Here is a 17,843-nt window from a genome sequence, read left to right on the forward strand (position 1 = left end):
TTAAATCTAAAATAAATAAATAAATAAACTTGATTGAATAAATGTTGGGTTTTGCCTATGAATCAAACAATAATCAAAATAATATGACTAAAATAATAAAATTATAAAATAACACAACTTGAAAAATTATGATAAAAATAAATATTATTAAGTTTGTTTTACGTAATTATGAAAAATAAATATACTTTGGTGAGTATTAAAAAAGAAGTGAGTTTGCACTAGATAAATGAATGTCACTAAGGGTATTTATGATAAAAAATATTATTAACTTATCTTTGGAGAGACCTCAGATTTGAATGTGAATTTGCATTGGATTTAAATAAAATCTAATGGAAAATTAAATTAAAAATTATTCAAATACATCCAAATCCAAATTTAAGATCTAAAATTTTTTTAACGAAATAAAGACACTCTAAAATCCATATACTCAATAATTTAAAAGCTATAAGAGAGTTTAATGATCATAATAGACTTATAAGATGACTAAACTTAGTGAAATTAATTCTTGATTACTATAAGTAACACATATCACTTATACATATAATTTTGTTTTGCGTAGGTCTTTTTTATTTCCCGAGCGCCGATCTAAATGGTAGGAAACTCAAGCAGTGCTCCAGTGACAGTATTGTTGTATATAGGAAGGGACATCATAACCGGAGCAGATGGTGTTAATTATAGTAGTTTGCCAGTTCGACCAATTCGAATTGGCCATAGGTATAAATTAAATAAATATACAAAAATCTATAAATATTTGCATATTGATCCAGATCAATATGCATTGCAAGTGACCGCAAGATACCCTTTGCAAGGGTACAATAATATAGTCCTCTACAAGGTTGTTCCCATATATGATGATTATGGTCTGCGCATTGAGTTGAACACACACTACGTAGGCGAGACGTATTTAACGGTGCAATTATGTGTCGAAATTTTTCCTCAAATGGGTATAATCGCGGCTAGGTAGCCAAAGGCGCCAGTTGAGCATTTGGATGAAGTCGAGGAAGACACCCAACAAACACATCATCTCGATGTGAGTGCGGAGGTTGGTGGTATGCCTAGTGTCGATTTTAACGAATATCCGGAATCGTCATTCAAGCCACTGGCATACGAAGCACCTGTTCATGACACGTATCCGCAGAGAGGTTACGAAGAAGTCCCGACAGAGGATCCAGCATCGTTGTTTGCCATTGTGAACGACGCATTGGATGAGGGCATGAACATTATGAACGATGTTCATCTTGAAGATGAAGACACGTACAAGCAGGAAATGGGTGAAGGGTTAAATGAGGCCCTCGATGATGTGAACCCACCCCCCCCCCCCCTCGGTGACATGGATGACACAACGTTCGATGCCCAATTCATGGACGAGCCTCCAATGTACGGTCATATTGACCTAAATGCTACAGATTTAACTGCAATGGATGAGCTTCCTATACGCGTGACTTGTTGGGATGAATCCTCTGAGCTGAGTAGGGGGATGCTGTAAAAACCCCAAAAAGAGATATAAAAGATTAGTGGAATGATTCCAAAAAAAAAAAACTTAATTAATTAATTAATCGGATTTAAAAAGAAAAAGGAAAAAAAATAATTAAAATTTATTTTATTTTTATTAATAAAATATATTATTAATATTAATTAAATATATTATTATTATTATTATTATTATTATTATTATTATTATTATTATATGTTAAACCACCTGAAGCTTCTTATTATTATATGTTAAACCACCTGAAGCTTCAAAGAAGTTTCAGGTGGACTCTTATAGTCTTCACGCCCCCCCTTCTTCTTATCTTCTTCTTTCTTTTCTTTTCTTTCCTTTCCTTTACTCTCCTGCGCAGCCTCTGTAATCTCTCTCTCTCTCTCTCCTCACGTTCTCTCTCCCTCTCTCCCCGATTTCTTGACGGATTTTCGCCCAATCGAAAATCTGAAGATACCACTGGACTCCATTCGCCGCTGCCGTCATTTCTACCGGAAGCGGATCGGTGATAGGAACTGCGTAGGCACATTCCCTGGGGTAAGTCATTTTCTCATTTTTCCTTAATTTCTTGCAAAATATAAGTCCAATTAACGAACGAACACCACCATAAGAATCTTGGGATGATTCTCTACAAGTCTAGTAGGACGGAATTCTCGTGGGGGTGTCAGACCAAAACCCCAAATTTAGGGTACGGGGGTTATTATGGGGCTTATTTTTAATTAATTAGTATTAATTTAGAAATACTAAAATATTAAGCATCTGGGACTGAAGTAAGATTTTTGAAATTTAGGGCCCGGGTGAGCGCCGTGGGTGTAATTTTGGGACCTGTAGGTAAAATTTGAAAAATTAAGTGGGGATGTTAAATAATAGTTTAAATATTAATATGAGGTATATGGAATTTAGAGAACGCTAGATGAGTATTATTTTGGAGAAATAAATTAATTAATCTGGGGAAAATGTAAATTGCAGGAGTTAAATTTTGGGCGCCAAGGGCGTAGGATTTAGGTCCTAACGAATTTCTCAATAGTCAGGTAAGGGAATAAACTAAAAAAGTTATTTTCCATGCAAATTATTATTAATTATGAGTAAATTTATTTTCAAAAAAACATATGCTATATTGTTTATTATGAATGAAATGTGCGATTGGGAAAATACTGTTATGATGATTAAAATATATATGTATGTATGAGATGCCGGAAAATCATGATTTTAGAATATGAAGTATGACTTTTAACAGCATATGTGTGGCATGAATATTATTTTATGTGAAATGTATTATGATGTGAAAGATTTTACGAACAAAGCATGATTTCAGGTATTATGAAAAAATGAGTTATGTTGTGATGAATTTGACGAATATATGATAAATGATTTATTTTCAATATATATATATACCTGAAACGATTTTGGCGCGAGGCCATGTATTTATGTTATCAGCACGAGGTCGTATTTATGATATCAGCGCAAGGCCGTAATTACTATATTTTTGGCATGAGACATAATGATGTTATATATATGATCATGTATTAGATGTTATCACAACCAAGATGTTAGTTTAGTTCAGTTCAGGGGCTCGGTACCATAGCCATATTGTAGATCAGATATCTACGTCAGATTAGTGCTAACCATCCCACGAGGGGATTGGAGATGGATAGTCGATGTGGCTTTCAGTAGAGTGTGGACGTCCACCTGGTAGTCTGGACCAGGGTGTGGCAGGCCTATCGTACTTACAGACAGATTTGACTCGACAGTGGTCGGCCAGCCATTGTCGGGTCCTGCCTTCGGGCTGCACAACCCGTTATAGGGGGTAATACATGATACCAGCTAGCTATTCATCCTGAGTTTGTTTTCAGTATTACCGGTATAACAGATGTTTTATGTATGATATGACTTATTAGAAAATATGAAAGCATGTAATTATTCAGTATGATATGATGAACGTTTATGAAATATGAAATGTACTGTATACGTATAATTACATTTAATATTCATGTTGCCACACAGCTGTATTTAGTTTATTTTCCCTTACTGAGAAGTGTCTCATCCCCAAATTTAATTAATTTTTTAGGAGCCCCTGAGAGACCGACGGGTCAGGGCCGCCGTTGAGCTAGTGAGATTACCCTATGAGAAGGGTAAGATTTTGTAATAGGGTCAGAGTTATTTTGTGTTTGACCCTAGAGATATTTTGATGTATATGAGGATGTATAGAAGTACAGTTTTATAATGTTATAGAAAGCTCTGGTATTATGTTTTATGATTGGATGTTTGAGATTTTATGTTTACTGCTGCTAGGTTTTCCGCTGTGTTTGACAGGTGTCCCCGCTACCCACGGGTTCAGGTTGACCATTTGATCTATTATGTGACATTTTATGTTAAGAAATTAAGGGACGTTACATTTGGTATCAGAGCCTAGGATACTAGGTTCTGTAGACTCTAGAGTGCAATAGTAATAATACCAGAGTATAGGATAAGGGAATCTGAGGTCTAGTTTTGGAGTCTAGATGCACGACTTCCGTGGTGGTTTGTGTGATTTTCTTGGGGTGACGACTTCAGGAAATTCATTGTAAACTATCGTCGGGTTGGGTATTTAGGTTGCAGGATTGAACCTTGAATTAAGATCAAGAGTGACGAGTTAATTAGGAAAATATACCATATGAGCTGAGTGATATGTATAGAGAATGAGGTTTTGAGTTAAGTTACATGTTTTCCAAGATGGACCTTGGAGGCAATAGTGCCCACGCCAGTGGAAGTGAGGGTGCTGGACCCTCGGGTGCTGCGAGTAGTGATTCAGATGCCGTTTTACACAGCGTAGCACAGCAAGTGATGGCAGAAATTGCTAGAAGTTCAAAGGGACAGGATGGTCCGTCTGGAGGCCACAGTAGCTCGATAGGGAAGTTCATAAAGATGAATCCTCCAGCTTTCTTAGGGGGAACGAATCCTGCAGTCGCTGAGAATTAGGTGTAGGAGATAGAAAAAATATTTGCAGTATTCTGAGGAATAGAGAGAACTATTTGCCACATATAAATTGACTGGAGAGGCCGAGAGGTGGTGGTCGGTGGTAAGAGTATTAAAGCAGCAGAGGATTGTACCTGTAGAGATGACGTGGGAATGGTTTAAAGAAACATTCTTTGACAGGCATTTTCCAGCCTCTTCTAGGGAGGCTAAGATTAAGGAGTTCCTGAATTTGAAGCAGGGACAGCTATCAGTGCAGTAGTACGCGGCGAGGTTCATCAAGCTATCTCGTTTCGCTCCGTACATTATTCCAGATGAGGGGAAGAAGGTACGACAGTTTGAAAGAGGCTTAAGGAGAAAAATTTATAAGTAGGTATCGATTCTGAAGTTGCAGGATTTTACTAAACTAGTGGATAGAGCCACTATAGCAGAAATTGGAGAGCGGTTGGAGGCTGAGGAGCAGAGACAAAAGAAGAGGTCTACACCTTCTGGTTCCCAGCAGGGAGTCAGCCGTGCAGCGTGGAAGAGAGGTGGCTATTATAGGGACCAGAGACAGAAGACCGGGAATCACGATTTCGAGGGTGTGCAGCCATCTCCAACTTGCCCATCTTGTGGGAAGAGACAACTGGGAGAGTGTCGTGCTGGGTGAAGTGTCTGCTACAGGTGTGGGGAGCCAGGACATATGATGAGGGAGTGTCCGACACAGACTGGTACTGCTCCTAGACCTGCCCAAGGAGGTTATCAGGCATCATGAGGAGGTTATCAGGCACCAGGAGGAGGCCAGCAGAGGAATATGGCCCCAGCCAGAGTTTTCGCTTTGACGCCAAGAGATGCTGAAGCGGCAGGAGATGTGGTGACAGGTACTGTTTCAATGCTGTCATTTAAAGCTACTGTTTTGTTTGATTCTAGGGCGACGCATTCGTTTATCGCCCGAGATTATGTTATATTGTGTGGGTTTGAGCCTCAGCAGTTAGAAATTAGTTTGTATGTTACTACGCCGACTGGGATCGTAAAGGTATGTAGAAAGGTACTCAGGAACTGTCCAATGGGTATTCAGGGGAGGTCTTTGTTAGCTAATCTGATGGTTTTAGACATGCATGGGTTTGAGGTAATCTTGGGCATGGATTGGCTAGCTGCCCATTATGCTAGCATTGATTGCCATCAGAGAGTGGTAGTGTTCAGACCTCCAGAGGAACAGGAGTACAGATTCATAGGATCACGTGTGCGCACCCCACCTTAGTTATTATCTACTATTCAGGCACATAGATTGCTATTAGAAGGCTGTTAGGGATATTTAGCCTATGTGAAGGCTATATCAGAAGGGGAACTGAGGATGGAGGATATCCCAGTGGTGAGGGATTTTCCTGATATATTCCCCGAGGATTTGCCGGGACTACCTCCTGATCGTGAGGTAGAGTTCGTTATTGATATGGCTCCAGGGACAGCGCCGATTTCGAAGGCGCTGTATAGAATGGCACCGATAGAACTGAAAGAATTGAAGGAGCAATTACAAGAACTATTAGATAATGGGTTTATTCGGCCCAGTGTGTCGCCCTAGGGAGCACCGATTTTATTTGTAAGGAAGAAGGATGACTCGATGAGGTTGTGCATCGATTATCAAGAAATAAATAAAGTAACTATCAAGAATAAATACCCGCTCCTGCGTATCGATGATTTATTTGACCAGTTACAGGGGACACAGATCTTTTCGAAGATAGATTTACGTTCCGGGTACCATCAGGTGAAAGTTAGGGCGGAAGATGTTCCGAAGACGGCATTCAGAACATAATATGGTCACTATGAATTTTTAGTTATGCCGTTTGGGTTGACGAATGCTCCTGCAGTATTTATGGATCTTATGAACAGGATTTTTCACCAGTACTTGGATCGGTCCGTGGTAGTATTTATTGATGATATACTGGTGTATTTGAAGAGTCCAGAGGAGCATGAGGAGCATTTGAGTATAATGTTGCAGGTGTTGCGAGAGAAGAAGCTATATGCGAAGCTCAAGAAGTGTGAGTTCTGGCTGGAACAGGTTACCTTCCTTGGACATGTTATATCCAAGGGTGGTATTTCTATTGATCCGAGTAAGATTGAGGAGGTAGTAGACTGGGTACGACCAAAGAACGTGCACGAGATCAGGAGTTTCCTGGGATTGGCTGGGTACTACAGCAAGTTTGTTGAGGGCTTCTCTAGATTGTCAGGCCCATTGACCAGATTGACCAGGAAAGGAGCAAAGTTTGAGTGGTCTGATGAATGTGAACAGAGCTTCCAGGAGTTGAAGTAGCGACTTATCACTACGCCTGTGTTGACGATTCTTTCAGGAGAAGAGGGGTTTGTAATTTATAGTGATGCATCCCATAAAGGGCTCCGATGTGTATTGATGCAGCGGGGGAGAGTAATAGCTTATGTCTCACGACAGTTGAAAAAATATGAGAAGAACTACCCTACCCACGATCTAGAGTTGACGGCGGTTGTTTACGCGATGAAGATTTGGAGGCACTATCTATATGGGGGTAGGTGTGAGATATTTACTGACCATAAGAGTTTAAAGTATTTCTTCACGCAGAAGAAATTGAATATAAGGCAAAGGAGATGACTGGAGCTAATAAAGGATTACGACTGCACTATCAGCTACCACCCGGGAAAGGCTAGTTTGGTTGTTGATGCTTTGAATCGGAAATCAGTGGAATCATCTGTATCTGCAGTAGAGATTCAGCATCCAATTTAGATGGATCTGGAGAGGCTTAGTGTGGAGCTGATAGGGGTGATCACCAGGCGTTCATTGCTGACTTGATTTTGCAGCCGACTCTACAGGAGAGGATTAAAGTAGCCCAGAAGAATGACGTAGAACTAGTAGAGCTTATGGGAAAGGTATAGGATGGTTAGGAACCAGAGTTCAGCATTTCAGATGATGGAGCCCTGAGGTTCCATACCAGGTTATGTGTTCCTGCTGATCCTGAGATCAAGAAAGTCATTCTGGAGGAAGCACATCAGTCCCTATATACTGTACATCCGAGTAGCACTAAAATGTACAGGGATCTCCGAGAGTCCTTTTGGTGGAGCAATATGAAGAGGGAGATAGCTCAGTTTGTGGATCAGTGTTTGACGTGCCAGCAAGTGAAGGCTAAGCATCAGAGACCGGCGGGATCGTTGCAGCCACTCCACATTCCTGAGTGGAAGTGGGAGCATATAGCGATGAATTTCGTCTCAGCATTACCGCCAGCATTGCATGGATAGGATGCTATTTGGGTAGTGGTGGATTGATTGACGAAGACTGCCCACTTTTTGCCGATCAGAGTTAACTACTCCATGGACAGATTGGATGAGTTATACATCCAGGAGATAGTTAGACTCCACGGCGTCCCAGTGTCCATAGTTTCAGATAGAGACCCACGGTTCACATCTCGTTTTTGGAAGAGTCTGCAAGGGGCCATGGGTTCTCAATTATCGTTCAGCATAGCTTTTCATCCTCAGACAGATGGACAGACAGAGAGGACGATACAGATTCTGGAGGATATGCTACGAGTATGTGTGCTGGACTTTGGAGGTCGTTGGATGCAGTATTTACCACTGGCTGAGTTTGGGTATAACAACAGCTACCAGGCCAGCATTGGGATGACACCGTATGAGGCGTTTTATGGCAGGAGGTGCCGATCCCCGTTGTATTGGGATGAGGTTGGAGAGAGACAGGTATTGGGACCAGAGCTGATACAGCAGACTCAGGATAAAGTCAAGCTCATCAGAGATAGGATCAGGACAACGCAGAGCCGGCAGAAGAGTTATGCTGATACTCGTCGGTGAGAATTGGAGTTTGACACAGGAGATCACGGTATTCCTTCGCCATAAGTGAGGGTAATCAATAGAAATTGAAAGTGTTTTTACTAAGGAAGGGAAATAGGGGAATGACAAATTTCGAGGACGAAATTTTTATAAGGAGTGGAGAATGTAAAAACCCCAAAAAGAGATATAAAAGATTAGTGGAATGGTTCCAAAAAGAAAAACTTAATTAATTAATTAATTGGATTTAAAAAGAAAAAGAAAAAAATAATAATTAAAATTTATTTTATTTTTATTAATAAAATATATTATTAATATTAATTAAATATATTATTATTATTATATTAATATATATATATATATATATATATGTTAAACCACCTGAAGCTTCAGGTGGATTCTTATAGTCTTCACGCCCCCCCCCCCCTTCTTCTTATCTTCTTCTTTCTTTTCTTTTCTTTCCTTTCCTTTATCCTCCTGTGCAGCCTCTGTAATCTCTCTCTCTCTTCTCACGTTCTCTCTCCCTCTCTCCTCGATTTCATGACGAATTTTTGCCCAATCGAAAATTCGAAGATACCACTAGACTCCATTCGCCGCTGCCATCATTTCTACCGGAGCAGATCGGTGGTAGGAGCGGCGTAGGTGTATTCCTTGGGGTGAGTCATTTTCTCTTTTTTCCTTAATTTCTTGCAAAATATAAGTCCAATTGACGAACAGACACCACCACGAGGGATGATTCTCTACAAGTCCAGAGGGACGGAATTCTCGTGGGGGTGTCGCTCCAAAACCCCAAATTTGGGGTACAAGGGTTATTAAGGGGCTTATTTTTAATTAATTAGTATTAATTTAGAAATGCTAAAATATTAAGCATTTGGGATTGAAGTAAGATTTCTGAAATTTAGGGCCCGGGTGAGCGCCGTAGGTGTAATTTTAGGACCTGCAGGAAAAATTTGAAAAATTGAGTTGGGATGTTAAATAATAGTTTAAATATTATTGAGGTATATGGAGCCTAGGGAAGGCTAGATGAGTATTATTTTGGAGAAATAGATTAATTAATCTGGGAAAAATGTAAATTACAAGAGTTAAATTTTGGGCGCCAAGGGCGTAGGATTTGGGTCCTAACAAATTTCTCAGTAGTCAGGTAAGGGAATAAATTAAAACAGTTATTTTCCATGCAAATTATTATTAATTATGAGTAAATTTATTTTCAAAAAAGCATATGTTATATTGTTTATTATGAATGAAATGTGCGATTGGGAAAATACTGCTATGATGATTAAAATATATATGTATGTATGAAATGCTGGAAAGTCATGATTTTAGAATATGAAGTATGACTTTTAACAGCATATGTGTGGCATGAATATTATTTTATGTGAAATGTATTATGATGTGAAAGATTTTACGAACAAAGCATGATTTCAGGTATTATGAAAAGATGAGTTATGTTGTGATGAATTTGACGAATATATGATAAATGATTTATTTTCAGTATATATATATACCTGAAACGATTTTGGCGCGAGGCCATGTATTTATGTTATCGGCACGAGGCCGTAATTACTATATTTTCGGCACGAGACCGTAATGATGTTATATATATGATCATGTATTAAATGTTATCACAACCAAGATGTTAGTTTAGTTTAGTTTAGTTCAGTTCAGGGGCTCGGTACTGTAACTATATTATAGATCAGATATCTACGTCAGATTAGTGCTAACCATCCCACGAGGGGATGAGAGATGGATAGTCGATGTGGCTTTCAGTAGAGTGTGGACGTCCACCTGGCAGTCCGGACTAGGGTGTGGCAGACCCATCGTACTTACAGACATATTTGACTCGGCAGCTGTCGGCCAGCCATTGTCGGGTCCTACCTTCGAGCTGCACAACCCGTCATGGGGGGTAATACATGACACCAACTAGCTATTCATCCTGGGTTTGTTTTCAGTATTACCGGTATAACAGATGTTTTATGTATGATATGACTTATTAGAAAATATGAAAGCATGTGATTATTCAGTATGATATGATGAACGTTTATGAAATATGAAATGTACTGTATACGTATAATTACATTTAATATTCATGTTGCCACACATCTGTATTTAATTTATTTTCCCTTACTGAGAAGTGTCTCACCCCCAAACTTAATTCATTTTTCAGGAGCCCCTGAGAGACCGGCGGGGCAGGGCCGCCGTTGAGCTAGTGAGATTACCCTGTAAGAAGGGTAAGATTTTGTAATAGGGTCAGAGTTATTTTGTGTTTGACCCTAGAGACATTTTGATGTATATGAGGATGTATAGAAGTATAGTTTTATAATGTTATAGAAAGTTCTGGTATTATGTTTTATGATTGGATGTTTGAGATTTTATGTTTACTGCTGCTAGGTTTTCCACTGTGTTTGATAGGTGTCCACGCTACCCACGGGTTCGGGTTGACCATTTGATCTATTATGTGACATTTTATATTAAGAAATTGAAGGATGTTACAGATGCTCTTCGGGTCGAAGGCTCAGTTGATTGCCGCAGTGCGAATGTATCACACTCAAACCCACCATGACTTCCACGTTGTGCGATCTATCCCAGATTTATGGGTTACTAGGTGTAAGGACCACAATTGCAGATGGAGATTGCGTGCAATGTATCGGATGAAACACCGATTTTTCGAAATCACCCAATATGGTGGTCTGCAAATGTGTCTGAACAAACTTCTCTCGCAAGACCATAACCAAATCACATCGTCCCTTATTGCTAGGGAGATAGTGAATATGATAAGGGGAGATGTGTCGACGTCGATCGCCACATTGAAGGAGTTTATAGATCGTCGCTTCGGCTATTCGATCTCGTATAAGAAGGTTTGGTTGGGCAAACTGAAGGCAATTGCCCAAGTATTCGGCGATTAGGAGAAATCCTATGAAACGTTGCCAAAATGGATGGAAGCGATGTGCGCATACAATCCTGGGACTATAGTCAGGTGGAGGTGGACTCCTATTCCAGGTAGCGAGAACACCGCAATTTTCGTATCCATATTTTGGTCATTTGTAGCATCTATTCACGGTTTTCGTCACTGTCCTCCCGTTATATGTGTGAATGGGACACACTTGTACAGTAAGTACAAGGGCAAACTCCTAATTGCGATGTGCCTAGATGCAAATAGGCAAACATTTCCCCTTGCATTCGCTATTGTGTAAGAGGAAAGCCTGAACACATGGAATTGGTTTCTGTGTTGTCTTCGTTCCATTACCAACAGAGACGACATTTGCCTTATATTTGATTGGCATGCAGGAATTCTCGCTGCAGTGCAGCGCAATCCTGGTTGGCAACCACCACGTGCCCACCACCGATTTTGCCTTCGACACGTGGTGAGCAACTTTAATACGAAAGTACGGAATGTCAATCTTAAGCGAATGGCTGAGCGAGCGGGAAGGGAGCATCAGGTGAGAAAATTTCACATATGGATGGAGAGGATATTCGATGAGGGTAGGGAGCCAGTGAAGTCATTCTTCGATCAGATCCCTCCTCATATGTGGACTCAGTGCCACGACAGTGGAAAAAGGTATGAGAACATGACCACTAACCTTGTCGAATGTTTCAACGCCGTCTTGAAAGGCGCTCGTAGCCTTCCCATAACGGCTCTTGTGCAACTAATATTTTATCGCATTGCACATTATTTCAATAACCGACGGGAGGCTGCTCGTAACGCAATATCTAGAGGAAATGTAGTCACTCTGTATATATTGCTAGCGATAGAAAGAAGGAAGCTGAAGGCGACCGGACATCGAGTCACGACATTCAACCGGTCGAGGGGTAGTTTTAGCATCACAACTGCACAGTTGGCGCCACGTAAAGGGAATAACGTCCAAACTTTAAGCATCCAGAGACGCGAATGCTCGTACGAAAAGTGGCAAACTTTACACTTTCCCTACTCCCACCTTCTCGCCACCTGTGCGGAGACAGATGCAGCAATGATTTAACAATAGTCTCACATCAAAACTTTTAAGATCGAATTGATAGAAAATACGTAAATTACACATTATTGATAAAAAAATATAGAAAATAAAGAATAAACTCACGAATGGAAGTGATGCCCGTGGTGGGATTAAAAAACATGTCCTCCAGTGCCTGGGCTAAAGTCTTAACGCAAGCGTGAGCATTTAAATCCACTTTTCTCCCTATTGGCAATCCATCCATGTTAACCTTAACAAACCAAGATGTCCTTTTTCCATAGCAGCAGTATTGTTCTTATTGCTACCATTGTACACTTTTTTCTTTGAAGTATCCTTAAATTTATCATCCTCGCATGTCTCATCTTCTTCAGAGGTCAGAGTCTTTGCTTGGTTAACCAATTTGTTCATCCTATAAGCCTTTATAGGCGACCATCCCACAACTTAACTGCTCCCAAGGAACAAAATTAATTATAGTAATGACTAATGAGTAATATATTAGTTAAAACATGGAGAGAGAGAGAATAAACAGTGACATGAAGCAACAATTATCCCAATCTTTCAGTTTCAGCCATGATCTCAATCTTTTAACAATCCAAATTAATGGAGGCAGATCCTCATGAGTTACCCTTCTCAAAGTTAACTAAATTTGAATGGTTTCACGGTAGTAAGAAAGAGACGGTCTAGGAGAGAGGTACAATTTCTCAATTACACAAAACTCCACAGAAAAAAATAACTCTAGAGGATTAGTTGATATATGTTTTTGCTGGTTGCCGAGAAGATTAATTTTGCAACAAAAATGGAATAATAATTTAATAAATAGGTTTTTTTTGGCGGGTTTTGAAATTCGGGAAAATTAGAAACTTTACTTCGGTATTTAACATATGAAAATAATCAAGATTTTATCCTCTACTCTTCATCATTTCAATTTTCTCTGCAATTTAAAAAAATACGATTAACACTTAACAGAAGAAAATCGAAACACCCATTTTAGCAAAATAAAAATGACATTAGAATTTATAGGGAAAATGGTGGAACAGAGAGAGAGAGAGAGAGAGAGAGAGAGAGAGAGAGAGAGGATAATAAACGAACAAACCCAAGATAGGAAATGTCATAAATGCGGAAATTAAAATCCTAACTCCATAAGGGAACAATATCACTAAAACTCGTTGTCAGAGAAAAAAAATGAATAATGGTAAAAGAAAACATGAGAACGAAAGGAGAACCAAAAGAGAATAAAAGAAGCGTTATGCTTCTATAAATATTTATGCTGACAACGCCAGCAGCAACAGCAACTTCTTGGGTAACAGAATCAGCGGCTCTCTTTGTGTCAGAGACAACGACAACAGAAGAAGCATAAGCTCTATTTGGAACATGTTAAACTATTTCAATATTAATTATTTTCAATTAATATTTAAATATTTCCTACTCAATAAAATAATAGAAGATTTCTTTATTTAATTAAATATAATTAGTGTATATTTATAGTGTATGACTGTTATTTTAATTTATGATAAAAAAATATTTTTAACTAAATTACAAACTGTAATTTATTATACGTGAAAATTAAATTAATAATAGATCCCTCCAATAATTCAAAAAATAATTTAATTAATCATTATTATAATAAATAAATAATAAAGGGAACAATAAATAGGTGCACAAAAAATCTCACTACTCCAAGTAGCGAGATTTAAATAAATATTGCTACTCCAAGTAGTGAGTTTTAAGCAAATCTCACTACACGAAGTAGCGAGATTTAAATGTCAGCCCAATCTGGCACAGATGCGAGGCAACTAAATCTCGCTACTCCGAGTAGCGAGATTTGCATAAGGTCATACACGTGGCAAATTTCGTTACACGAAGTAGCGAGATTTGTTTAAGAGATTACGTCAGAGTCATTCTGAAAAATACTTCCCAGAATTGGGTATTATTTAATATATATATATATATATATATATATTTTTTTTTAAAAAAAAGTTAAACTAAGAAAAAACTCGAGGAGTGGGGGCATGTCTAAGAGAGAAGGGGGTTGTAAGAGAATAATTTTTCTTAGAACAAAATAGGGAAACAATGCAAAAAGCTTACAAATAACTAAATTTCAAACCACCACCCAAAAACCCAGCCTATCCAAGGAACAAAGAACAGTTCAATAAACAGAGAAAAAACAGCCAGAAAACTAAATTTTACCTTGTAAACATATCCATATCCACCCTCTCCAATCTTGTTTTCAAATGAAAAGTTATTTGTGGCTGCCTCAATGTCTGCAAAACTAAAAGCTTGTAGACGAGGATCATCGTTGTTCAGATTTTCGGCTGCCCCTAATGGTTGCTCATTCATACCCATCATAACTATAAAAACAAAAGGGCAAAGGGAAAGGAAAATTTTCAACAACTCCATTTCAAAGTGATAAATAATGAATTCCATGCGTTTTTCATTCTTTACATGACAAATTTGATTCTTTGTAAAAGTTACCTTTTGATTTGAGTAGTCTTCGTTGCAGGTAAAAAATCATGATGCCTAGAATAAGAACACCAACAGCAACTGCAACCACAATAATTACCAACAGTCGCCGATTGTTCCGTCCATCTTTAATGTCAACTTGAGCTGTAAGTTCATTAGTGAACAAACATGTCACCAAAGATACATAACATCATATTCACATTGTGTAAAATAGACAATATGTCATCCCAATTATTTCACCATTAGCCAATATCTGCAACCACCTACAGCAATCATTTTCTTCATTGCAATACATGACAATCTCCCATTGTTTGTGTGTCATGCATTATTCCATCCAAACATATCCAATCAAGAAACTTGTAAATAGGCAGTTAACTTCCATGAAGACAAGCATTCTTCTTTCAAAAATACATCAGAAAAACTTGGGGCAAAAAGTTTGCCACAAAATTTCCCTCAATTAGGTGGAAAAATAAACAGAGGATGAGGGCACACTGCCATGTTGTTTGTTTAAAATAGAAAATCTTGCACTACAACGCAATACTGAAGTTCCTTCTAGTTGGGAGACTTGTTTTGGTGGCTAACGTTTAGGGTACAGATCTAAAATCATGGCCAGAATGCCAAACAAAACTTAGACAGTCTCATTTGACTCTGTATCGATTCGCAGACCTCTTTGTTGACCCAATGGACTTCCAACCCCTCTTAACTCCAGCAATCCCTTCATCTCTTCCTTGCATTTTTGGGTGGAGGATCGTAAAGAATCAAAGAGGTGCCAGAAAAGATGACAGTGCTGCATGTTGTGTTGGAGAGAAAATGACATACAAGGGCATCCTTGTCCATTTTTTGGTTATTAAGATGGCTGACCCAGTGCCACCAGTCTTATTGCATTGGTGTATTGCACCAAACATAGGCTAATAGTCCTGAGCCTAACCACTGAAACATATTCAGTCCAACATAAGAATAATAAATTTGCCTCCGCCCTATGTTTGGGAGCTCCAATTTTGGAGCTTGAATTTGGATCTATGCAGATATAAACAAAATAAAGTACAAAATTGTATTGAGCTTTGTCTAAATCCATACCAAATCAAATACAAGGCCTGAAATCTATGCTCCCAAGTACAATCTTATTGTTGGCTAAACAACTCCATCACAAGCTTAAAATATCTGATCCCTACACAAATGAGGAAGCGGGAAACAAAAGCAGCCAGCCGGCCATACGAACAGACAGACGGGAGGCAAGTGATACTAGTAACTGCATGTTTGATTTTAGGAAAGAAATAAGATAGGAAAGGAATGAAATGACCGAGATAAAATTAAGTGAGAAATTCAATTCCATTCCTTTCTTCTGCTCCAAACGCGCAGTAAAAGTATGCTGAAATTGACCTTTTTTTTCAGCCATTCCTCGCTGAAAATGAAATAAAAATTTAAACTACTGGGTTATAGAAAAAAATTCAACAAAGGTTCTGCCAACTTAAACTATTCTAGATTAGAAAATTTCCATTTGTATGTTATTATTGTCAACCATTTGTACGTTGTCAACTCTTGGCACACACAAACACGCACAGAGAACAAATAAATACTATATAAAATTGTCATATGCCGACCAGACCCCACTATCTAGTGTCTACCACTTTGTGAAAAGGAAAGAACCGAGAGAGAGAGAGAGAGAGAGAGAGAGAGAGAGAGAGAGAGAGAGAGAATAGGTGCAGGAATTACATACCAGCAGCCCGAGAAAGCACCCAGTTATCATCATTGGGGACCTGAAACACACAGTAACCAAGCAGTCCTTTTTGCTTTGCATAAGAAACTTTAGCCCCTACGGCCTCAACATCATCATACCCAATCCAAATCGACCCTAGGCTGTAAAAATTCTCCACATAGGTAGAATTGAACACCGGAACAGCTGGGTAGGTCTTAAGGAACCACTGGATCAAGGTGTAGCTGATTGAACCGTCCGCAGTCACCGCTGGCCCCTTCGCCGGCGACCCCAACCCATTGTTTCTTTGGTCCAAAAGGGTCCACGCATACCCATGGAACGGCAATCCCAGAAGCACCTTACTCGCCGGCAACCCCCTTCTCATCCATTCCCCAATACCAAAATTCGTGTTAATCCGGCTAAATGGGTCGTATAAAGCCGCATGAGCTCCGGTGAAATTGTCCCTTAAGGGCGAATAATAATCATACGCCACAATGTTTACCCAATCCAAGTTTTTCCGAATCGACCCAATTGGGTAATCAAAGTCATCCTCGCCGGAGCCGGAGCCGGAACTGAGGAACGGAATGTACCGGCCGGCCATTGTCAAGAGCAAGGGCGAGTTTTTTGACGCTGCCGACTCGGAGTTCACTGCGAGTCGGAACTCGTCGAGGAATTTACCAAAATTCGTGGTGTTTCCGCCGGAGCCCGGCCAAGCGCACCAGATGTCAACGCCGTGGAACCCGTAACGTCGGGCGGTTTTGATTGAAGAATCGATGAAGAATTTTCTGCGAGAAGATTGGGCAGCCATGGAAAAGAGGAGGGAAGAGTTCAATCTGCCGCCCCAGATGGAAATGAGGGTTGAGACGGCGGGATTTTTGCGTTTGACGGCTTCGGTGAAGGTGGATAACTGGGGTTGCATGGCGGAGGGGACGGAGACTTCGTAGTTGGAGGGGTTGATGTCGGCGAAAGCGCAGAGAAGGTGGGTGTAGAGGGCAGAGTTTATGTCGGCGACTAGAAAATTGCTGCCGTAGTACCAGTAGCCGGATTTGATCCATGTTTGGGCGTTTGAAGGGCGAAATTGGTTTGAAATTGAAAGAAGAAGAAGAAGAAGAAAAGTGATGGCGTTGGTCCTTTGGAGTCCACTGGAGGGAGCTGGCATTGCAGCGATGACCAACTCTCAACGATATGTTCGTCATATGTATCTATCTATCTATATATATATATATATATATATATAATGTAAATTTAAAAATTAGCTTGACTCATAGACGCAACAAAACAAAAAAAATTAAATAAAACAAATTATTTAAATTTAAAAATCATATATTTTATACTTTAAAATCAATTTTAAATTTAAAAAATGTCCTCAATCTTAAAATTCTTCATTTATTTACTACATTTATAATAATGTAACTTGTTAGGAAATCTAATAAAATAAAAATGATAAAACTTAAACATAAATAAAAATACAAATATAAACACGATTTATAAATAGGCTGAGACACGGATATATCGTTCTCTTGAAGGAGAT

General features: G+C 39.2%; 1 protein-coding gene across 1 annotated transcript in view; it reads right to left on the bottom strand.

Moving 5' to 3' along the window:
- Positions 1-17,508, bottom strand: part of LOC131158764 (uncharacterized) — a 51,424-nt gene extending 33,916 nt beyond the window's left edge. The window contains exons 1-3 of the mRNA XM_058113618.1: positions 16,337-17,508; positions 14,632-14,763; positions 14,347-14,507 (exon numbers count right to left, since the gene is read on the bottom strand). Of these exons, the coding sequence (XP_057969601.1) occupies positions 14,347-14,507; positions 14,632-14,763; positions 16,337-17,471 (1,428 nt within the window). The 5' untranslated portion in view covers positions 17,472-17,508. The remainder of the gene's footprint in view (positions 1-14,346; positions 14,508-14,631; positions 14,764-16,336) is intronic.
- Between the last annotated feature and the right edge of the window lie 335 nt (positions 17,509-17,843).

The sequence above is a fragment of the Malania oleifera genome, chromosome 6, assembly GCF_029873635.1.
Source record: "Malania oleifera isolate guangnan ecotype guangnan chromosome 6, ASM2987363v1, whole genome shotgun sequence".
Taxonomy (NCBI): Eukaryota; Viridiplantae; Streptophyta; class Magnoliopsida; order Santalales; family Ximeniaceae; genus Malania; species Malania oleifera.